Raw genomic sequence first — 25231 nt, 5'->3', positions numbered from 1 at the left:
CACACTGCGTCGCCGCGCGCTTGTCCTAGTAACCTCCTTTTCGTTCCTGTTTCCACTCGTCTGGCTGTTCTTCAGTGGGCTCACTCTGCCAAGTTAGCTGGTCATCCCGGTGTTCGAGGCACTCTTGCGTCTATTCGCCAGCGCTTTTGGTGGCCGACTCAGGAGCGTGACACGCGCCGTTTCGTGGCTGCGTGTTCAGACTGCGCGCAGAAGAAGTCTGGTAATTTTTTTCTGCTTCTGCTCCTGGTCTTGCTGGGTCTCAGTCTGTTCCCTGCCATCGCATCTCTCCTGTTCTTGTCCCTGCCCTTGCTGTGTCTCAGTCTGTCCCTAGTTCTCATTTTTTTTTAGAGTAGTACCCTAGTTTCCCTTTTTATCGTTTTTCGTTACGGTCCTGAGGAGAGGAGTTGGGTTCTTTCTCGGGACGTGCTGGACCGTTTGATCTATGATTTCCTCCGTTGCCGCCAGTGTTCCTCCTCGAGAGCGCCAGGAGGCGCCATCGGTGAGTGGGGGGTACTGTCATGTTTTGTCTTATATCATCTTGTCATTTTGCTTTTCCTTCTGTTCGTTTCCCCCTGCTGGTCTTATTAGGTTCGTTCCCTTTTTCTATCCCTCTCTCTCCCCCTCCCTCTCTCTCCTCTCTCTATCGTTCCGTTCCTGCTCCCAGCTGTTCCTATTCCCCTAATCATCATTTAGTCTTCCCACACCTGTTCCCGATCCTTTCCCTGATTAGAGTCCCTATTTATTCCTTTGTGATCCGTTCCTGTCCCGTCGGTTCCTTGTTTTGTATTCACCATGCTGTGATTGCGTTTCGCCCTGTCCTGTCGTGTTTTTTGCCTTCATCAGATGCTGCGTGTGAGCAGGTGGCTCTATCAACTTGCGCCTACCCGAAGCGACCTGCAGTCTGTGGCCGCTTCTCTAGTTATTCCCCTCTACAGACTAGAGGATTTTTGTTATTCCCTGTTTTGGATTTAAATAAACTCTGTTTCTGTTAAGTCGCTTTTGGGTCCTCTTTCACCGGCATGACATATGAGGTATTGTGTGTAGATTGATGAGGGAAAAAAACAATTGAATCCATTTTAGAATTAGGCCGTAACGTGACAAAATGTGGAAAAAGTTAAGGGGTCTGAATACTTTGAAAATGCACTGTACATGCTCATCATATCAACACCAACGATACCTGTCATGTTCTCCGCTCGTATACATTCAGGAACCCAATGACTGTCTTTCAATAAGACTGTATGTGATTGATATGAGATGTGGATATATTCTAGTCTACCATCTACAGCTCTAAGTAGTCTTCATTATCCTCCCAGTCTTAAAGAAATTCACTGTGGGAGCAGCCTATGTGAGGGTCCTGGCATCACCGCATTGGAAATAAGACCTTCAGCGGTCATGACTGCAGAACTAGACCAACTAGACCCTGCTTGGCGGCCTGACAGAGGTGTGTGAACCTCTATTCCTGGGTGGGTTACGTTCTGCAGCTTGGCTGAGCACTGAGCAGAACAACCAAAGCTTAGTACTGGAGATGGAGAGATAAGACTTTATGGACACCTAGGAGTTGGTATCTCAGAAAATACTCAACACACACACACACACACACACTCGCAAAAACAGTAGCGTGTGCAGATTTTCCTACATCTATAAAAAGAGAAAAGTATGCTTCAGGATATTTCATGTGACTTATTGAATAGATCATAACTCATGTTGCGGTCAGAAGTTATTTCCTAATGGCCAGCTGGTTTAGAGGTTAAAAACCCCCGTCAAAGAAAACAGCTCCAAAATGTCACTGCTATTCCCTGGCTTTCATGACAGTTTCCTTTTACTCACATACACACACACACACACACACACACACACACACACACACACACGACCACACACACACACACACGCGACCACACACACACACACACACGCGACCACACACACACACACACACACACACACACACACACACACACACACACACACACACACACACACACACACACACACACACACACACACACACACACACACACACACACACACACACACACACACAGTGCTGTGGGAGGTGGAGGGAATAATTTCCATGCAGGCAGGGTAACACCAACACCTCAAACTGTTCCTGGAACAAAAAGAGGAAGGAGTGTGGGAAGAGTGGGTGTGGAGACTTACCCGAGTGTGTGTGCGGATGTGCATCTTCAGACCATCATTCTTGCTGAATGCTTTGCCACAGTACGGGCACTGGTATGGGCGCTCACCTAGGGAGAAAACAGAAGGATCAACACACATCAGAGAGAAGGAAACATAAAAAATGGCCCAGAGCATACTACAAAGACAGTGTACAGATGTTTTTAATTAGTTAAGATAAGTAGTTAAGACATATATTTGTCTACACACTAGGCAGTAGGCAACAAACTCTTTGAAACACAAAATACTATATGATGATCAAACATTAGACATACAGTACATACAGTGCCTTAAGAAAGTATTCATACCCCTTAAGTTATTCCACATTTTGATGTGTTACAGACTGAATTCAAAATGAATTAAATATTATTTTCTCACCCATCTACAACAACCCATAACGACAAAGTGAAAACATGTTTTTAGACATTTTTGCAAATGTATTGAAAATTAAATACAGAAATATCTCATTTACATAAATATTCACACCCCAAATAGAGCAGATCCGAGCTTTAAAAGAAGAATTGGAGGTATAAAGAAAGGGAGGGAGAAAAACTAACTAAGTGCTGCGAACGGCCACACACAGAGCCGGGCCTCCAGCTCTATGCAGCACCACAGAGAGAGCGGAGGAGGTCCACTCTGCCACTGAGCCTCCTGCTAGCTGGAGCATAAATCTGGTTCTTCTGAAGGACCCTCTTCTCCCTCCAGCCATGCTGCCTCTGATGTGTTTCTGATGCTCTTCCGTACAGGGAAACTCTTCTTCTCCAGGATGTAGGTCCTCACAGGAACTATCGACGATGGGATTCTATGGGTCTCAGGTTTGGGGTCGAGGCTATTTTAATGTAGATGTGTTCTGAGAAGACCTTCATTGTCCAATGATGAAGCAAGGCAAACAGAACCCCCCCCCCCACAAGCCTTCTCAGAATCAGATGAGTAAAATACCACTTCATCTTAATAAATGTAACACACATCTGCCTAGAGTTTAATCTGAGAAAAGTATTATTATTAGTCGTGTGAGAAAAGCCCCCACAATCAGTAGTACCGCTTGTCACGTGAAAGACCAAAGTCAAAGAGTAAGGACAATCCATTAGGGGTGTGAACGTTAAAACATTTAAACCAAATTGAATCGTTAACGTTAAGAAAAAATCCCAAATTGAAATTGCAGTGCAGTTATCACAAAAGTACCACTAACAGGTCCCGATCATCATCATAAAGGGGAGAATTGTAACATATAGGCCAACCTAACGCAACAATGGTGTAACGTTAGTAAAAGTGGATGCATCTTTCAAATGATTTGCCAGGGATATAAAGCTCTCCACAAATCATCGTCATTAAAATGTGGGGGAAAAAGTGCTGATTACAGGAATGATTGCAGTTGATAAGCAGCCAATGTCAGTGGCCTACTGTACTTGATAAGCAGCCAATGTCAGTGGCCTACTATAGTTGATACGCAGCCAATGTCAGTGGCCTACTATAGTTGATAAGCAGTCAATGTCAGTGGCCTACTATAGTTGATAAGCAGTCAATGTCAGTGGCCTACTATAGTTGATAAGCAGCCAATGTCAGTGGCCTACTATAGTTGATAAGCAGCCAATGTCAGTGGCCTACTATAGTTGATAAGCAGCCAATGTCAGTGGCCTACTATAGTTGATAAGCAGTCAATGTCAGTGGCCTACTATAGTTGATAAGCAGCCAATGTCAGTGGCCTACTATAGTTGATAAGCAGCCAATGTCAGTGGCCTACTATAGTTGATAAGCAGCCAATGTCAGTGGCCTACTATAGTTGATAAGCAGTCAATGTCAGTGGCCTACTATAGTTGATAGGCAGTCAATGTCAGTGGCCTACTATAGTTGATAAGCAGTCAATGTCAGTGGCCTACTATAGTTGATAGGCAGTCAATGTCAGTGGCCTACTATAGTTGATAAGCAGTCAATGTCAGTGGCCTACTATAGTTGATAAGCAGTCAATGTCAGTGGCCTACTATAGTTGATAAGCAGCCAATGTCAGTGGCCTACTATAGTTGATAAGCAGCCAATGTCAGTGGCCTACTATAGTTGATAAGCAGCCAATGTCAGTGGCCTACTATAGTTGATAAGCAGTCAATATCAGTGGCCTACTATAGTTGATAAGCAGTCAATGTCAGTGGCCTACTATAGTTGATAAGCAGCCAATGTCAGTGGCCTACTATAGTTGATAAGCAGCCAATGTCAGTGGCCTACTATAGTTGATAAGCAGCCAATGTCAGTGGCCTACTATAGTTGATAAGCAGTCAATGTCAGTGGCCTACTATAGTTGATAAGCAGCCAATGTCAGTGGCCTACTATAGTTGATAAGCAGTCAATATCAGTGGCCTACTATAGTTGATAAGCAGTCAATGTCAGTGGCCTACTATAGTTGATAAGCAGTCAATATCAGTGGCCTACTATAGTTGATAAGCAGTCAATATCAGTGGCCTACTATAGTTGATAAGCAGTCAATGTCAGTGGCCTACTATAGTTGATAAGCAGTCAATATCAGTGGCCTACTATAGTTGATAAGCAGTCAATGTCAGTGGCCTACTATAGTTGATAAGCAGTCAATATCAGTGGCCTACTATAGTTGATAAGCAGTCAATGTCAGTGGCCTACTATAGTTGATAAGCAGTCAATATCAGTGGCCTACTATAGTTGATAAGCAGTCAATATCAGTGGCCTACTATAGTTGATAAGCAGTCAATGTCAGTGGCCTACTATAGTTGATAAGCAGCCATTGTCAGTGGCCTACTATAGTTGATAAGCAGCCAATATCAGTGGCCTACTATAGTTGATAAGCAGCCAATGTCAGTGGCCTACTATAGTTGATAAGCAGTCAATGTCAGTGGCCTACTATAGTTGATAAGCAGTCAATGTCAGTGGCCTACTATAGTTGATACGCAGCCAATATCAGTGGCCTACTATAGTTGATAAGCAGCCAATGTCAGTGGCCTACTATAGTTGATAAGCAGCCAATGTCAGTGGCCTACTATAGTTGATAAGCAGTCAATGTCAGTGGCCTACTATAGTTGATAAGCAGCCAATGTCAGTGGCCTACAATAGTTGATAAGCAGTCAATATCAGTGGCCTACTATAGTTGATAAGCAGCCATTGTCAGTGGCCTACTATAGTTGATAAGCAGCCAATATCAGTGGCCTACTATAGTTGATAAGCAGCCAATGTCAGTGGCCTACTATAGTTGATAAGCAGTCAATGTCAGTGGCCTACTATAGTTGATAAGCAGTCAATGTCAGTGGCCTACTATAGTTGATAAGCAGTCAATGTCAGTGGCCTACTATAGTTGATAAGCAGTCAATGTCAGTGGCCTACTATAGTTGATAAGCAGTCAATGTCAGTGGCCTACTATAGTTGATAAGCAGTCAATGTCAGTGGCCTACTATAGTTGATAAGCAGTCAATGTCAGTGGCCTACTATAGTTGATAAGCAGCCATTGTCAGTGGCCTACTATAGTTGATAAGCAGTAAATGTCAGTGGCCTACTATAGTTGATAAGCAGCCATTGTCAGTGGCCTACTATAGTTGATAAGCAGTCAATGTCAGTGGCCTACTATAGTTGATAAGCAGCCAATGTCAGTGGCCTACTATAGTTGATAAGCAGTCAATGTCAGTGGCCTACTATAGTTGATAAGCAGCCAATGTCAGTGGCCTACTATAGTTGCATGGTCATTTGCTAAATAGAGGACTGCAAGCTCCATTTGACACGCGACTCGTGCTACTGAAACAGGTGCGTCTTTCTCATCAATATCGCTTTTCACCATTTACTCCCGTTTCAACAGGGTGTTGTTATTCACTACATAATGGGAGTTGAGACATAGTGTCCACATCACTAAGGAATTAACATGGTCCACACCCACACCAACACAGCCGTGAAGAAGGCACGACAACATCTCTTCTCCCTCAGGAGGCTGAACAGATTTGTCATGGACCCTCAGATTCTCAAAAGATTCTACAGCTACACCATTGAGAGCATCTTGAGTGGCTGCATCACCGCCTAGTATGGAAACTGCCTGGCATTCATCTACAAGGTGCTACAGAGGGTAGCGCATACGGCCCAGTACATCACTGGGGCCGAGCTCTCTGCCATCCAGGACCTCTATACCAGGCGGTTTCAGAGGAAGGCCTTAAAAATTGTCAAAGACTGTTCTCTCTGCAACTGCACGGTAAGCAGTAACGATGCACCAAGTCTGAAACCAACAGGACCCTGAACAGCTTCTATCCCCAAGTCATAAGACTGCTAAGTAGTTAACCAAAAAGCTACCTGGACTACCTGCATTGACCCCTTTGGCATTCACTCTTTTGACTCATCGCATTCGCTGCTGCTACTGCCTATTATCTATCCTGTTGGCTAGTCACTTTACCCATATCCAAACTCTTCAGGACCCTGTCTTTCAAAGATAATTTGTAAAAATCCAAATAACTTCACAGATCTTCATTGTAAAGGGTTTAAACACGGTTTCCCATGATTGTTCAATGAACCATAAACAATGAATGAATGAACATTCACCTGTGGAACGGTCGTTAACACACTAACAGCTTACAGACGGTAGGCAATTAGGTCACAGTTATGAAAATGTAGGACACTAAAGAGGCCTTTCTACTGACTCTGAAAAACAAAAAAGAAAGATGCCCAGGGTCCCTGCTCATCTGTGTGAACGTGCCTTAGGCATGCTGCAAGGAGGTATGAGGACTGCAGATGTGGCCAGTGAAATAAATTGCAATGTCCGTACTGTGAGACGCCTAAGACAGTGCTACAGGGAGACGGACAGCTGATCGTCCTCACAGTGGCAGACCACGTGTAACAACACCTGCACAGGATCGGTACAACCAAACATCACACCTGCGGGACAGGTACAGGATGGCAACAACAACTGCCCGAGTTACACCAGGAACGCACAATATCTCCATCAGTGCTCAGACTGTCCGTAATAGGCTGAGAGAGGCTGGACTGAGGGCTTGTAGGTCTGTTGTAAGGCATGTCCTTACCAGACATCACCTACCGTCGCTGGACCAGACAGGACTGGCAAAAAGGGCACTTCAGTGACGAGTCGCGGTTTTGTCTCACCAGAGATGATGGTCTGATTTGCATTTATCGTAGAAGAAATGAGCGTTACAACGAGGCATGTACTCTGGAGCGGGATCGATTTGGAGGTGGAGGGTTCGTCATGGTCTGGGGCATGTGTGTCACAGTATCATCGGACTGAGCTTGTTGTCAATCTAAACGCTGTGCGTTACAGGGAAGACATCCTCCTCCCTCATGTGGTACCCTTCTTGCAGGCTCATCCTGACATGACCCTCCAGCATGACAATGCCACCAGCCATACTGCTCGTTCTGTGCATGATTTCCTGCAAGACAGGAATGTCAGTGTTCTGCCATGGCCAGCGAAGAGCCCGGATCTCAATCCCATTGAGCACGTCTGGGCCCTGTTGGATCGGAGGGTGAGGACTAGGGCCATTCCCCCCAGAAATGTCCGGGAACTTGCAGGTGCCTTGTGGAAGAGTGGGGTAACATCTCACAGCAAGAACTGGCAAATCTGGTGCAGTCCATGAGGAGGAGATGCACTGCAGTACTTAATGCAGCTGGTGACAACACCAGATACTGACTGTTACTTTTGATTTTGACCCCCCCTTTGTTCAGGGACACATCATTCCATTTCTGTCAGTCACATGTCTGTGGAACTAGTTCAGTTTATGTCTCAGTTGTTGAATCTTGTTGCGTTCATACAAATATTTACATGTTAAGTTCTCTGAAAATAAACGCAGTTGACAGTGAGAGGACGTTTCTTTTTTTGTTGAGTTTATATATGTACCTATCTACCTCATACCCCTGCACATTGACTCGGTACTGGTAACTTGTGTACATAGCCAAGTTATCGTTTCTCATTGTGTATTAATTCCCTGTGTTATTATTTTTCTCTCTGCATTGTTGGGAAGGGCCCGTAAAGAAGCATTTCAAAGTTAGTCTACACCTGTTGCCTTAGAAGCATGTGACAAATACAATTTCATTAAATGTTATATATGTCATGTTTTGTCTTATTTTGTCTTGTCATTTTGCTTTTCCCTCTGTTCGTTTTCCCCCTGCTGGTCTTTTTAGGTTCGTTCCCCTCTTTCTCTCTTCCTCCCTCTCTCTCTTCTCTCTATCGTTCCGTTCCTGCTCCCAGCTGTTCCTATTCCCCTAATCAATCATTTAGTCTTCCCACACCTGTTTCCTATCTTTCCCCCTGATTAGAGTCCCTATTTCTCCCCTTGTGTTCCGTTTCTGCCCTGTCGGATCCTTGTCTATTGTTCACCGTGCTGTGTCTGTGTATCGCCCTGTCGTGTCGTGTTTCCCTCAGATGCTGCGTGGTGAGCAGGTGTCTGAGTCTGCTACGTTCAAGTGCCTTCCCGAGGCAACCTGCAGTTCAAGATCGAGTCTCCAGTCTGTTCTCGTCATTACGAGTGGAAATTGTGCTTTATGATTGTATTTTTACTTTACTGGATTAAAGACTCTGTTTTCGCCAAGTCGCTTTTGGGTCCTCATTCACCTGCATAACAGAAGGATCCGACCAAGAATGGACCCAGCGACTATGGATTCTCTCTACTCTACTCTCGAGTTCCAGGGAGCGATGCTCGGCAGACACGAGCAGGAATTGTCTGCTGCTCGGCATGCCGTTGAGACCCTGGCCGCTCAGGTCTCCGACCTCTCAGGACAGTATCAGAGTCTTCGTCTCGTGTCACCAGCTACTTCCGGTTCTTCCGAGCCTCCGGAACCTAGGGTTAATAACCCACCATGTTATTCTGGGCAGCCCACTGAGTGCCGCTCCTTTCTCACCCAGTGTGATATAGTGTTCTCTCTCCAACCCAACACATACTCAAGAGAGAGAGCTCGGATTGCCTACGTCATATCACTCCTTACTGGTCGGGCTCGGCAGTGGGGCACAGCTATCTGGGAGGCAAGCGCTGAGTGTACTAACAATTATCTGAACTTTAAAGAGGAGATGATAAGGGTTTTGATCGCTCAGTTTTTGGGAAAGAAGCTTCCTGGTCCCTGTCTTCCCTATGTCAAGGTAATCGATCCATAACGGATTACTCTATAGAGTTTCGCACTCTTGCTGCCTCCAGTAACTGGAACGAGCAGGCGTTGCTCGCTCGTTTTCTGGAGGACTCCACGCTAAGGTTAAGGATGAGATTCTCTCTCGGGAGGTTCCATCCAGCGTGGATTCTTTGATTGAACTCGCTATTCGCATTGAACGACGGGTAGATCTTCGTCACCGAGCTCATAGAAGAGAGCTCGCGTTAACTGTGTCTCCCCTCTCTCCGACACTACCGTCTTTCCCCACTGACTCAGGTGTTGAGCCCATGCAGCTGGGGGTATTCGCATCTCGACTAAGGAGAGGGAACGGAGAATCACCAACCGCCTCTGTCTCTATTGCGGTTCCGCTGGTCATTTTGTCATTTCATGTCCAGTTAAAGGCCAGAGCTCATCAGTAAGCGGAGGGCGACTGATAAGCGCTACTAGACGGTCCTCTCCGTCAAGTACATGTACTACCTTACCGGTCCATCTACGCTGGACCGGATCGGCAGCTTCCTGCAGTGCATTAATAGACTCTGGGGCAGAGGGCTGTTTTATGGACGAAGCCTGGGCGCGGGAACATGACATTCCTCTCAGACAGTTAGGGAGCCCACGGTCATGTTTGCCTTGGATGGTAGTCCTCTCCCCAGTATATTATATGAAACACTACCTTTAACCCTCACTGTATCTGGTAACCATAGTGAGACCATTTCTTTTTGATTTTTGTTCACCTTTTACACCTGTTGTTTTGGGTCATCCCTGGCTAGTGTGTCATAATCCTTCTTTTGATTGGTCTAGTAATTCTATCCTTTCCTGGAACGTTTCTTGTCATGTGAAGTGTTTAATGTCTGCTATTTCTCCTGTTTGTTCTGTCCCCTCTTCTCAGGAGGAACCTGGTGATTTGACAGGAGTGCCGGAGGAATATCATGGTCTGCGCACGGTCTTCAGTCGGTCCAGAACCAACTCCCTTCCTCCTCACCGGTCGTATGATTGTTGTTCTGATCTCTTCAAAGAGCGTTTTGCATCCGCTCCTATCCTTGTTGCACCTGACGTCACTAAACAGTTTATTGTTGAGGTTGACGCGTCGGGGGTGGGCGTGGGAGCCATTCTGTCCCAGCGCTCCGATACTGACGATGGGGTCCACCCTTGTGCGTATTTTTCTCATCGCCTGTCACCGTCGGAACGTAACTATGATGTGGCTAACCGCGAACTGCTCGCCATCCGTTTAGCCCTAGGCAAATGGCGACAGTGGTTGGAGGGGGCGACCGTTCCTTTTGTCGTTTGGACTGACCAAAAGAACCTTGAGTACATCCGTTCTGCCAAACGACTGAATGCGCGTCATGCTCGTTGGGCGTTGTTTTTCGCTCGTTTCGAGTTCGTTATTTCTTATTGCCCGGGTACTAAGAACACCAAGCCTCATGCTTTATCCCGTCTCTTTAGTTCTTCTGTGGCTTCTACCGATCCCGAGGGGATCCTTCCTGTTGGGCGTGTTGTCGGGTTGACTGTCTGGGGAATTGAGAGACAGGTTAAGCAAGCACTCACGCACACTGCGTCGCCGCGCGCTTGCCCTAGTAACCTTCTTTTCGTTCCTGTTTCTACTCGTCTGGCTGTTCTTCAGTGGGCTCACTCTGCCAAGTTAGCTGGCCATCCCGGCGTTCGGGGTACGCTTGCTTCTATTCGCCAGCGGTTTTGGTGGCCTACTCAGGAGCGTGACACGCGCCGTTTCGTGGCTGCGTGTTCAGACTGCGCGCAGAAGAAGTCTGGTAATTTTTTTCTGCTTCTGCTCCTGGTCTTGCTGGGTCTCAGTCTGTTCCCTGCCATCGCATCTCTCCTGTTCTTGTTCCTGCCCTTGCTGTGTCTCAGTCTGTCCCTAGTTGTTACTCTCCTGGCCTGTTTGGTCCTGTTTGCTCTTAAGCTTTCAGTTCTCTACCCGTGTCTCATTTTTTTTTTTTTGAGTAGTACCCTAGTTTCCCTTTTTATCGTTTTTCGTTACGGTCCTGAGGAGAGGAGTTGGGTTCTTTCTCGGGACGTGCTGGACCGTTTGTGATCTATGATTTCCTCCGTTGCCGCCAGTGTTCCTCCTCGAGAGCGCCAGGAGCGCTCGGTGAGTGGGGGGTACTGTCATGTTTTGTCTTATTTTGTCTTGTCATTTTGCTTTTCCCTCTGTTCGTTTTCCCCCTGCTGGTCTTTTAGGTTCGTTCCCCTCTTTCTCTCTTCCTCCCTCTCTCTCTTCTCTCTATCGCTCCGTTCCTGCTCCCAGCTGTTCCTATTCCCCTAATCAATCATTTAGTCTTCCCACACCTGTTTCCTATCTTTCCCCCTGATTAGAGTCCCTATTTCTCCCCTTGTTTTCCGTTTCTGCCCTGTCGGATCCTTGTCTATTGTTCACCGTGCTGTGTCTGTGTATCGCCCTGTCGTGTCGTGTTTCCCTCAGATGCTGCGTGGTGAGCAGGTGTCTGAGTCTGCTACGTTCAAGTGCCTTCCCGAGGCAACCTGCAGTTCAAGATCGAGTCTCCAGTCTGTTCTCGTCATTATGAGTGGAAATTGTGCTTTATGATTGTATTTTTACTTTACTGGATTAAAGACTCTGTTTTCGCCAAGTCGCTTTTGGGTCCTCATTCACCTGCATAACAATATAGTTGACAGCATTATAAAGTTAAAATTCTTCCCATATCAACCAGGTGATACCTGCATGTGTTTTCTTTTGCCTTGTGTTTGATTTGTGAGCTTAAGCTTTTGTTAAACATGAAATAAAGTAGACCCCTAAACTAATGAATATGCTATTTGTCTTCATCAAAACCATGTTGTTGTTGCATATTTCAGTCTGGAACATGTCTAGGTGGTAACCTATTATAAATGGCACACTAGCAGTTTGCAAAGAAATACTAAAATAGAGGAGACATCTATTATTCCAAAACTGCAGCTTGTGGTTGGAACACATAATTCCATACTTCAATCAAACAGTCCAGTTTGAATTTCTGATAAAGGTGTAATGATTTGGCAAGAAATGCTGCTTGTCTACAGTTTGGTTTGACTGTTACTTTTGATTTTGACTCTCCCATCAATTAGATCGTTTTTTTAGACAGTCATTTCTGTAGCCCTATAGAGCTTGTGTATGCAGCACCCATGCGTGTAGAGGGAGCGGTTGAGTGAGAGACACGCAACGGAGGGAAAAGAGAATGTAGGGAGAAGTTGGCTACGTTTCTTTTTTGTTGTGAGTCGGTAATGCACATAACAAATGGAAGGAACACGAGTCAATGTGAATTAACGGTTGTCTTCGGGACAAAATTTCAGCTGCCCATTTGGGCACCAACGAAGCAGATTCCAGATGCCTTAAGACTCGTACACTGATTGCATCCAACTGTAAATAACATAATGTTTAAGCATTTTAATGCATGACCCCACAGAGCATTTCTCCTTAGCTAAGATAGTCCATCCACCTGACAGGTGTGGCATATCAAGAAGCTGATTAAACAGCAGGATTATTACACAGGTGCACAATAAGTGGACAATAAAAGGCCACTCTAAAATGTGTAGTTTTGTCACAGAACACAATGCCACAGATGTCTCAGGTTTTGAGGGGAGCGTGCAATTGGCATGCTGACTGCAGGAATGTCCACCAGAGCTGTCGCCAGAGCATTGAAAGTTCAGTTCTCTCAGACGTTGTTTTAGAGAATTTGGCAGTACGTCCAACCGGCCTCAACCACACACCACGTGTAATCATGCTAGCCCAGCTTCTTCACCTTCGGGATCGTCTGAGTGGGGGGTAGGGGGGAGCTGAGGAGTATTTATGTCTGTAATAAAGCCCTTTTGTGGGGAAAAACTCATTCTGATTGGCTGGGCACCCCAGTGGGTGGGCCAGTCTGACATGTGGGTGAGCCTATGCCCTTCAAGGCATATCAAGAAGCTGATTAAACACCATGATCATTACACAGGTGCACCACTGCCCAGTCATATGAAATCCATAGATTGACTGATTTCCTTATATGAACTGTAACTCAGTAAAATCTTTGAAATTGTTGCATGGGTAATTTTCAAGAAACACTCACTTGTTGATATTTAGCTAATATTATAAAAGCAATATGAACTAGAGGAGACAATGGCCTGTGCTTAAATGTTTATTCCATTACAGCTCATCGGTTTACATTGTGCTACTTTCGTCCCACCCATCTCTCCTGCAACTTCTCCCAGGCTACACCCAAGACTAGCTAGCATGATACATTGGGGCAGGTAGTGTTCTCCTGGAATCCACCAAACTCAGATTCGTCCATCACGACAGCCAGATGGTGAAGCGTGATTCATCACTCCACAGAGAATGTGGTTCCACTGCTCCACAGTCCAATGGCGGCGAGCTTTACACCACTCCAGCCGATACTTGGCATTGCGCATGGTGATCTTAGGCTTGTGCGGCTGCTCGACAATGGAAACCCATTTCATGAAGCTTCTGACAAACAGTTATTGTGCTGACGTTGCTTCCAGAGGCCGTTTGAAACTCGGTAGTGAGTGTTGCAACCGTGGACAGACCATTTTTACACCCTACGCGCTTCAGCACTCGGCGGTCCCATTCTGTGAGCTTGTGCGGCTGAGCAGTTGTTGCTCCGAGACGTTTCCACTTCACAATAACAGCACTTACAGTTGACAGGGACAGCTCTAGCAGGACAGAAATTTGACAAAATGACTTGCTGGAAACGTGGAATTTTATGATGGTGCCACATTGAAAGTCACTGAGCTCTTCAGTACGGCCATTCTACTGCCAATGTTTGTCTATGGAGATTGCATGGAGGTGTGCTCAATTTTAAACACCTGTCAGCAATGGGTGTGGCTGAAATAGCCGAATCCACTCATTTGAAGGGGTGTCCACATACCTTTCTATATATAGTGTCCTTCCATCCCGGGTCACCCTTATTTTATGACATTTTCTTATTGTTTTAATAGTAAAAATATTTTTTTTTAAATGTAAAGAAAAATGATCTATTTGTCACATCCCTACAACCCATACACAGGTTGGCCTGGCCCAGTGTAGCTGAGCTGAGCCTGGGCCCAATGGATCAAAGGCAGGCCAGGCTAACTCCCTGAGTTCCTATCTGAGCACGCTCCGTAAGATGGCAAAGAGGATGTGACAGGCTGTCAGTCAAAGAGCCGGCAGACACGTGGATCTATTTACCCCTGAGCTGATCCTCAGCCCAGATAGCACAACCAGCGCTGATTACCAACCTATATATGGAAGATGAGGTAACCCATATAAATGCAAAGAAAACAACCGTTCCAAGGGAAAATACAGTACAATACATGTAAGGAAGTATTTTGGGGTTCCACCACAGCTATGTTACTGGTTCTGAACTATTGAAGTCAGAGGCAGAATATTCCTTTCACAGAAGCTCACAGTAAGTTATTGTTAACTACACCTCAACAGTCACGACCAGGTAACACAAGGAAACACCAAGGTATGAAACTAAAGACAGTGAAATTCGGCTAATTTCTGGGCAGAATGAGTCCCTTCTGAACAAGAGCTGCTCCTGCTGGTGTTAATGGAGCCGATCCAGGGGGAGACGTGAAACAGCTAAATGTTAACTTAATAAAACACCGCCTTATGAGGGATAAAGATGACTCTGTGTTTGTGTGTCCTTGCGGGTACAAAAATCTAATTTCTCATTCATTTTGTTGTAGCATAATCTCTCTTTAGTGACTAATTGTCAAAGAGAAAAAGATAGTTTATTTAATCAGATAGAGGAGGAATTGATGGGAGGGATGTTTTGCTCTTGTATGTAATAAGGTTAATGACCTGAGTGTCCCAGAGAGATGGAGAGTTAACATGCAGGAATGCTTATACAATCAGAGGAACCACAACCACCCAGAGAGAGAAAGAGTACACAGCAGAGAAATATCAGCCAAAACAAACATTTAGCTCTGTTTGGGTCTATTTCACCACAGACACAACTTAGACAGGATTTAAACTGAGCTTCCAGGTGAATGTCATTCAAACACTATTCCTACATTTACATTTACATTTACATTTAAGTCATTTAGCAGACGCTCTTATCCAGAGCGACTTACAAATTGGTGCATTCACCTTATGACATCCAGTGGGACAGTCACTTAACAATATATATATATATATATATGCCATTTAGCAGACGCTTTTATCCAAAGCGACTTACAGTCATGTGTGCATACATTCTATGTATGGGTGGTCCCGGGGATCGAACCCACTACCCTGGCGTTACAAGCGCCATGCTCTACCAACTGAGCTACAGAAGGACCAATAGTGCATCTAAAACTTAGGGGGGGGGGGGTGAGAGGGATTACTTATCCTATCCTAGGTATTCCTTAAAGAGGTGGGGTTTCAGGTGTCTCCGGAAGGTGGTGATTGACTCCGCTGTCCTGGCGTCGTGAGGGAGTTTGTTCCACCATTGGGGGGCCAGGGCAGCGAACAGTTTTGACTGGGCTGAGCGGGAGCTGTACTTCCTCAGTGGTAGGGAGGCGAGCAGGCCAGAGGTGGATGAACGCAGTGCCCTTGTTTGGGTGTAGGGCCTGATCAGAGCCTGGAGGTACTGAGGTGCCGTTCCCCTCACAGCTCCGTAGGCAAGCACCATGGTCTTGTAGCGGATGCGAGCTTCAACTGGAAGCCAGTGGAGAGAACGGAGGAGCGGGGTGACGTGAGAGAACTTGGGAAGGTTGAACACCAGACGGGCTGCGGCGTTCTGGATGAGTTGAAGGGGTTTAATGGCACAGGCAGGGAGCCCAGCCAACAGCGAGTTGCAGTAATCCAGACGGGAGATGACAAGTGCCTGGATTAGGACCTGCGCCGCTTCCTGTGTGAGGCAGGGTCGTACTCTGCGGATGTTGTAGAGCATGAACCTACAGGAACGGGCCACCGCCTTGATGTTGGTTGAGAACGACAGGGTGTTGTCCAGGATCACGCCAAGGTTCTTGGCGCTCTGGGAGGAGGACACAATGGAGTTGTCAACCGTGATGGCGAGATCATGGAACGGGCAGTCCTTCCCCGGGAGGAAGAGCAGCTCCGTCTTGCCAAGGTTCAGCTTGAGGTGGTGATCCGTCATCCACACTGATATGTCTGCCAGACATGCAGAGATGCGATTCGCCACCTGGTCATCAGAAGGGGGAAAGGAGAAGATTAATTGTGTGTCGTCTGCATAGCAATGATAAGAGAGACCATGTGAGGTTATGACAGAGCCAAGTGACTTGGTGTATAGCGAGAATAGGAGAGGGCCAAGAACAGAGCCCTGGGGACACCAGTGGTGAGAGCGCGTGGTGAGGAGACAGATTCTCGCCACGCCACCTGGTAGGAGCGACCTGTCAGGTAGGACGCAATCCAAGCGTGGGCCGCGCCGGAGATGCCCAACTCGGAGAGGGTGGAGAGGAGGATCTGATGGTTCACACTATCGAAGGCAGCCGACAGATCTAGAAGGATGAGAGCAGAGGAGAGAGAGTTAGCTTTAGCAGTGCGGAGCGCCTCCGTGATACAGAGGAGAGCAGTCTCAGTTGAATGACTAGTCTTGAAACCTGACTGATTTGGATCAAGAAGGTCATTCAGAGAGAGATAGCGGGAGAGCTGGCCAAGGACGGCACGTTCAAGAGTTTTGGAGAGAAAAGAAAGAAGGGATACTGGTCTGTAATTGTTGACATCGGAGGGATCGAGTGTAGGTTTTTTCAGAAGGGGTGCAACTCTCGCTCTCTTGAAGACGGAAGGGATGTAGCCAGCGGTCAGGGATGAGTTGATGAGCGAGGTGAGGTAAGGGAGAAGGTCTCCGGAAATGGTCTGGAGAAGAGAGGAGGGGATAGGGTCAAGCGGGCAGGTTGTTGGGCGGCCGGCCGTCACAAGACGCGAGATTTCATCTGGAGAGAGAGGGGAGAAAGAGGTCAGAGCACAGGGTAGGGCAGTGTGAGCAGAACCAGCGGTGTCGTTTGACTTAGCAAACGAGGATCGGATGTCGTCGACCTTCTTTTCAAAATGGTTGACGAAGTCATCTGCAGAGAGGGAGGAGGGGGGGGGAGGGGGCGGAGGATTCAGGAGGGAGGAGAAGGTGGCAAAGAGCTTCCTAGGGTTAGAGGCAGATGCTTGGAATTTAGCGTGGTAGAAAGTGGCTTTAGCAGCAGAGACAGAGGAGGAAAATGTAGAGAGGAGGGAGTGAAAGGATGCCAGGTCCGCAGGGAGGCGAGTTTTCCTCCATTTCCGCTCGGCTGCCCGGAGCCCTGTTCTGTGAGCTCGCAATGAGTCATCGAGCCACGGAGCGGGAGGGGAGGACCGAGCCGGCCTGGAGGATAGGGGACATAGAGAGTCAAGGGATGCAGAGAGGGAGGAGAGGAGGGTTGAGGAGGCAGAATCAGGAGATAGGTGGGAGAAGGTTTGAGCGGAGGGAAGAGATGATAGGATGGAAGAGGAGAGAGTAGCGGGGAGAGAGAGCGAAGGTTGGGACGGCGCGATACCATCCGAGTAGGGGCAGTGTGGGAGGTGTTGGATGAGAGCGAGAGGGAAAAGGATACAAGGCAGTGGTCGGAGACTTGGAGGGGAGTTGCAATGAGGTTAGTGGAAGAACAGCATCTAGTAAAGATGAGGTCGAGCGTATTGCCTGCCTTGTGAGTAGGGGGGAAGGTGAGAGGGTGAGGTCAAAAGAGGAGAGGAGTGGAAAGAAGGAGGCAGAGAGGAAAGAGTCAAAGGTAGACGTGGGGAGGTTAAAGTCGCCCAGAACTGTGAGAGGTGAGCCGTCCTCAGGAAAGGAGCTTATCAAGGCATCAAGCTCATTGATGAACTCTCCGAGGAACCTGGAGGGCGATAAATGATAAGGATGTTAAGCTTGAAAGGGCTAGTAACTGTGACAGCATGGAATTCAAAGGAGGCGATAGACAGATGGGTAAGGGGAGAAAGAGAGAATGACCACTTGGGAGAGATGAGGATCCCGGTGCCACCACCCCGCTGACCAGACGCTCTCGGGGTGTGCGAGAACACGTGGGCGGACGAAGAGAGAGCAGTAGGAGTAGCAGTGTTGTCTGTGGTGATCCATGTTTCCGTCAGTGCCAAGAAGTCGAGGGACTGGAGGGAGGCATAGGCTGAGATGAACTCTGCCTTGTTGACCGCAGATTGGCAGTTCCAGAGGCTACCGGAGACCTGGAACTCCACGTGGGTCGTGCGCGCTGGGACCACCAGAGTAGGGTGGCCGCGGCCACGCGGTGAGGAGCGTTTGTATGGTCTGTGCAGAGAGGAGAGAACAGGGATAAACAGACACATAGTTGACAGGCTACAGAAGAGGCTACGCTATTCCTGTCGGTCTTCTATTACCAGACTTCATTGGGAGTGGACTAGCCCGCAAGGCTGCATCCTTTACAGATTCACTCATCTTCTGGGGAGGAAAAAAAATATTTGTCATGTTTCAGTGTGTAAAATCTGTTTAAGTTTCCTCTAACTCAAGGGTGGGATTTTAGTGGTTTGTTTCCATTTGTGTCTGTGTGTCTGCTCATTTCTTACAACCCAGTACATTTTTATTAAAACCAGGCTGCCTATCACTTTGCTGTCCTTATAAATGTTTTTTATTTATTTTTACTTAACCTTTATTTAACTAGGCAAGTCAGTTAAGAACAAATTCTTATTTACAATGACGGCCTACATCGGCCAAACCCCGGACGATGCTGGGCCAATTGTGTGCCGCCCTATGGGACTCCCAATCACAGCCGGTTGTGATACAGCCTGAATTCAAACCAGGGTGTCTGTATTGACGCCTCTGGCACTGAGTGCCTTAGAACACTGCGCCACTCTGGAGACCCAAACCCCATAAACCAGGAGTGGCCATAGAGGTAGAATGGGCGCACCAGACCGTCCTGTCTTATCCATCCAACATATAAATAAACATAAACACATTCAGAAACATGAGCAGAGGGCAGCTCAAAATCACATCCCCCGATAAAATCCCTGTTCTGCTCAATTTCAGCCTCTAGGATGCCTTTGTTGACAAACAGGAAAATTGGTGTCCCAGATGTGCCATCTCTCACAGAGGAGAGAGAATCTGTCTGTTATGTAGCATGATGGGGTATCAGGGTAAGGCTGGGCCATTCCTTGAGGAGCCCTAGAGAAGGCATTTGTGTGTTCTAATATGGTTGATACAGTGTGGTAGCGTGCTCTGACTGCCTCTGCTCTGCGGCTTGAAGCACATCCCTCTCGGTAGGGGCAGAGGAGCAGTATAAACTGATATACTGTACAGACACCCACACTCTGCAAACGGAGCATTAGTCCTCATCATTGTTAACAGCAGGGTACAATGTGGTCACTAGGATCAAACTTACGTAAATGTTCAGTAACATTATCCTCCTTCCACAGTTGACTGACACACAACCCCAACCCTTTGGCACCCTCACACCAAACCAGACCAGCTCTCTCTAACACACGCCTGACGACCAGAATACCCCAAAAAGATCAGCTCAATCCTTTACAGGATACAAACATGGACCAGAACCAATAGCGATCATTTCAGGAATAATTTCCTTGGGGTGACATGGTTCATATGAGAGGCGCTATGTCCTTTCAGTTGAACAGTAATGTAACTGGAAACCATCCACTTATTATCTAGATTGTTGGGGATTATGTGGTGAGGCTGGGCTCTGTGTGGTGAAGATGGTAACTGATTTAGTATGCGCTGAAATGGGACACCATCTCTCTGTGACCCTGCCACCCACCCCCCTCTGTGACCCTGCCACCCACCCCCCACTGTGCTCCTTACACCCCTTGTCTGCTAATCGATCCGTTTGGCACCCCTAACTGTGTGTGTGTGTGTGTGTGTGTGTGTGTGTGTGTGTGTGTGTGTGTGTGTGTGTGTGTGTGTGTGTGTGTGTGTGTGTGTGTGTGTGTGTGTGTGTGTGTGTGTGTGTGTGTGTGTGTGTGTGTGTGTGTGTGTGTGTGTGTGTGTGTGTGTGTGTGTGTGTGTGTGTGTGCGTGTGTGTCTGGTAAGCAGATGGTCTTGCTCGTCGCATGTCTGCCACACAGCGTTCGTGTTACGGAGAACGCTTTGTAGCTCCAGGCCCTAGTCTGAAAGACATTATCGCTGTCCATCAGAAATGTATTCCTGGCTTCCTCCAGTCCAGCAAGACACTGGCGCTCCCCGGCCCCTCTCTCTCTCTCTGCCTCTCTCTGCATGCCGGCAGGGGCCACTGAGGTAATGTGATATCGATCTGTTTTATCCGATAAGCAATTTGCCTTTGATCAGCCCCAGAAACACTCAACAACTTTACACTTGGCCTTGCCATTATGGCCAGGGCCTCCAAAGACTGCTCTACTTCCTCAAACATTTCTCTTAAACTGGCCCATGTGAGAGTACCTGTATCACAGAACTTCACGCCCTGCCCTCAGCTCTACCACACACCCACACACCACAATGATCCATACCCTCAGTGGAGGAGAGGAGGAGATGAGGAGAGACACTCTGGGACAAACTGTACTATTAGAATCAGGGGACCTCAGATATCAACATGACATCATGTCCCTACAGGCTGACAAAAACACAGAGACAAACAGCCATAAATAAGTGGTCCTCCAGTGTTTTGCAGAGGTCTGCCAGATGTACATTTGAACTGCATGATGTGACCAGAGACACTACTGCATACTTAACAACTGTCAAGACACTGGTCTCCAGCACACTGGTCTCCAGTACATTTCCCTTAGAATTATCCATCGTTTTCAGTCCAGAAGACACAGAGCCACTCCTCACTCTGGTCTGGACTCTCAGATGGAAACTCAAGACATCTGCTTCACTGTCTTTATAATGACAAACAGTACCATATCTTTACACACATCATGCAGAGGGATGGGTCATGGGTGGAATGACTCAAACATTTTACTTCTCTTGTATCTTATACAGACACAGATTTTTTAAACTAAACTACCAATTAATCTCCATGTTTAACCAATAACTGCAAAGTTCACCATTTTAATGTACGTAGGTGGAGCCAATCATACATTTGGAACCCTAAATATTGCAATTCCAGAAACGTAATACAAAATATAAAATCTCACACAAAGAACTTCTCTGTTTAGAGACACTAAATAGTTGAACTGGGTAATTCCACAAGTGACAATTTGCGAGCGTTAAACTATGACATTTGCTATGATGTCAGTAACACTCATGCCACTGGGTTATGTAAACATTTCCTTTGGCGTAAGCACCTTGGTCAACCCCAGGACTACCATATAACATCACTGCACGCTGTAGAAAACTCACACTGACCAATTATCTATTTATGCTCATTTGCATTTACACCAGTTTTATGCCAAGATGAATCATCTGGTGAATTAATACTTAATATTCTCTGGAATCACCTGTAATGTCCCCACCCCGTTCCACTTTTCAATGTAGAATGGAAGGATTTGTCCCCTGGATGCCCATGACATCACCCGCAGTACTCTGGGGAGAAGTGTCCCACCCGCTCTGTCTGCCTGGAATAATTCTTGTGAATCAATCAACAGCTAAATTCCATGTTACTATGTGTTAGCCAAACAACATCCAAAATTAATGGGAGTTAATACATAACCTCTCCAAAATAGTTTTTACAATTCTGTGATGACCAGAGTGTCCAGTGAAACAGTGATTACCAGTGTCCAGTGATACAGTGATTACCAGTGTCCAGTGAAACAGTGATTACCAGTGTCCAGTGATACAGTGATTACCAGTGTCCAGTGATACAGTGATTACCAGTGTCCCGTGATACAGTGATTACCAGTGTCCAGTGATACAGTGATTACCAGTGTCCAGTGATACAGTGATTACCAGTGTCCAGTGATACAGTGATTACCAGTGTCCAGTGAAACAGTGATTACCAGTGTCTAGTGATACAGTGATTACCAGTGTCCAGTGAAATAGGGATTACCAGTGTCCAGTGAAACAGTGATTACCAGTGTCCAGTGATACAGTGATTACCGGTGTCCAGTGAAACTGTGATTACCGGTGTCCAGTGATACAGTGATTACCAGTGTCCAGTGATACAGTGATTACCAGTGTCCAGTGATACAGTGATTACCAGTGTCCAGTGAAACAGTGATAACCAGTGTCCAGTGAAACAGTGATTACCAGTGTCCAGTGAAACAGTGTTTACCAGTGTCCAGTGATACAGTGATTACCAGTGTCCAGTGAAACAGTGATTACCAGTGTCCAGTGAAACAGTGATTACCAGTGTCCAGTGATACAGTGATTACCAGTGTCCAGTGATACAGTGATTACCAGTGTCCAGTGATACAGTGATTACCGGTGTCCAGTGATACAGTGATTACCGGTGTCCAGTGATACAGTGATTACCGGTGTCCAGTGAAACAGTGATTACCGGTGTCCAGTGAAACAGTGATTACCAGTGTCCAGTGATACAGTGAAACAGTGATTACCAGTGTCCAGTGAAACCGTGATTACCAGTGTCCAGTGAAACAGTGATTACCAGTGTCCAGTGATACAGTGGTTACCAGTGTCCAGTTATACAGTGATTACCAGTGTCCAGTGATACAGTGATTACCAGTGTCCAGTGAAACAGTGATTACCAGTGTCCAGTGATAACACCTGCTGTGACAAAACTTTGCAAATCATCCAGTGTGTTTATTGTTTATCAGGTAAATAAGTGAAGCTGTGCTGTTCCTGTGAAGGGACACTGGTAAATCAAAGAATACCAGGCTTGAACTTTTTACCATCTAGAGAGGCTGTCAACATACAGGCCTTTGACCTCAGCTGGGGGCTTCCTTTAAGGAGATTATTGACAGGGAGAGATGCCACGTTAAAGGTTTATTTACAGAACTAGCAGCCACATGAACAAAACTACACCTAGTAGTGTACAGAGACAGCACAAGTTTTTCACAAATGTCTTGTTTGTTTTACAGGACATGATAAGTGTCCTTCCTTTTTAACTGTACTTAACAAAACCTAACAGACATGCAGAGAGGTCAAATGCCACTAGAAGGGAGATACTCTACCCCAATTAAAATACCCCCACTACTGGTTCAGTTCATACAGCATCATTTGTAAGCCCACACTATGCATTCCCTGTATAGTTCATGCATAATGCTACACTAATACTTCAAAGCTGTTCTGGAAATAACAGTATGTATGCCCAACAAATAACTCCTCAATGTAAGAGAAAAAAAAAGTAGCCTTGTTGAGTTTTTTTTATAGGAAAAACTCACACTTTTCCTCAACTTTCTTTACACAAGAAACAACAAAAGCTTGGTCAAGTGAGTTCTGGGCTATAGAATGAGAGGACAGATTTACAGCCAGGGTCAAGGGTCATCCCGCTGTATGCTTTCTTGGAGTGGTCTTTTCTCTCTCTTCTCTCCTTCCTCTTTTCTTTCTTTGAGGTGTCCCCTCCGCTCCCACCCCTCACGCTGCATTCCCCCACAGCCCCGCTCTTTGGTTTATTCTATATAAATACAAACAGCCTCATCCATGTTCCACACTGCCACACACACACACAAACCAGATACACACACTCACTCTTTATTTTGTGCCTTTGGAACCTATAGAGAGGGTGAGTAGAACTGAGCTAGCAATGAAATGGTTTCAGACTAAATCCTTAAAAAGCCCATGGAACATATTTTGTACTAAAAAGCTGCAAACACAATCTAGAGGTTAAGGGGATTGGGGAATGGAAATCACCATTGTTTGTTGGGAGCTACGTAGCCTGAGAGGATGTATGTGGCATGACTGGAGTGAGGATTCAATCTCACATACAGGGAAGACAAGAGGAGAACAGGAAAGATCAGTGGGGGAAGACAAGAGGAGAACAGGAAAGATCAGTGGGGAAAGACAAGAGGAGAACAGGAAAGATCAGTGGGGGAAGACAAGAGGAGAACAGGAAAGATCAGTGGGGGAAGACAAGAGGAGAACAGGAAAGATCAGTGGGGGAAGACAAGAGGAGAACAGGAAAGATCAGTGGGGGAAGACAAGAGGAGAACAGGAAAGATCAGTGGGGAAGACAAGAGGAGAACAGGAAAGATCAGTGGGGGAAGACAAGAGGAGAACAGGAAAGATCAGTGGGGGAAGACAAGAGAACAGGAAAGATCAGAGAACAGGAAAGATCAGTGGGGGAAGACAAGAGCAGAACAGGAAAGATCAGTGGGGGAAGACAAGAGGAGAACAGGAAAGATCAGTGGGGAAAGACAGGGGAGAGTCTAAGTGGGAGAGAGGCAAGAGCCAAAAAAGACAAGTAGAAGTAGAGAAATAAAAAAGGGAGGGAGGGGTAGATGGAAGGAGTGTGACTGTGCCAGGTCTCTGCACTAGTCTGTTGGTAAGGAAACACACAGGAATGTGTAGCGCTCCAGTTCAAGGCAGTTTAATGAACATCCACTCTGGGACACTGTTACCATTCTGAGCTCTGGGGAGCAGGCTAGCGGGCTGATAGGGTGGATCTGGTAGATTGGATTGGTCGATCTCACACCGTTTTACAGTTTGTGATGTTCAATGACAGTTGATGAAAGAAAACCAAACAATTAGGACAATATAGTTGAATTTGTCCAAATGACCGGTTATGGGAGGCCTACTGACCTATATGGCTGCGGATGTGAACCCTCAAAGTTCCATTGCTGGCAAACTTCTGTCCACAATATGGGCAGATCTTCTCCTTTTCCCCTGTGTGCATCTGGAAAAGATCAGAAAACATCTTGTTTGTATTTAGGAAAGACAATTGGAACATGCAATGGTACAACTTTGCCTCATTACAGAGCATACATTGATCACTGATAGAGCATACCCGTCACTTGGATACTATGAACACTGCTAATACACTTGGATACTAAACAGAGAATTAGAAGCTTCTCTGTTTAGTATCCAAGTGTATTAGCAGTGTTCATAGTTAAATGCCCCATGGTTATATACCATTTACAAAGTATTTTTAATAAAGTGTTGGATAAATGATCAAAGTTGTATATTGTCAACAACAACCAAAAAGCCTCAAAGTCGACCCCATGCAGGGTGAATTCAAGGGTGATCTTCTGACAAATATT

General features: G+C 46.3%; 1 protein-coding gene across 1 annotated transcript in view; it reads right to left on the bottom strand.

The window, feature by feature from the left end:
• The window catches only part of LOC123997221 (PR domain zinc finger protein 5-like), a 66778-nt gene that overhangs the window by 8834 nt on the left and 32713 nt on the right, over positions 1 to 25231 (bottom strand). Inside the window, 2 exon segments of the mRNA XM_046301382.1 lie at positions 2161 to 2246; positions 24774 to 24867. Coding sequence (XP_046157338.1) covers positions 2161 to 2246; positions 24774 to 24867 — 180 coding nt within the window.

The sequence above is a fragment of the Oncorhynchus gorbuscha genome, linkage group LG15 (genome assembly GCF_021184085.1).
Source record: "Oncorhynchus gorbuscha isolate QuinsamMale2020 ecotype Even-year linkage group LG15, OgorEven_v1.0, whole genome shotgun sequence".
Taxonomy (NCBI): Eukaryota; Metazoa; Chordata; class Actinopteri; order Salmoniformes; family Salmonidae; genus Oncorhynchus; species Oncorhynchus gorbuscha.
The sequence above is the reverse complement of the archived record's forward strand: the minus strand, read 5'-3'. Positions and strand labels throughout refer to the sequence as shown.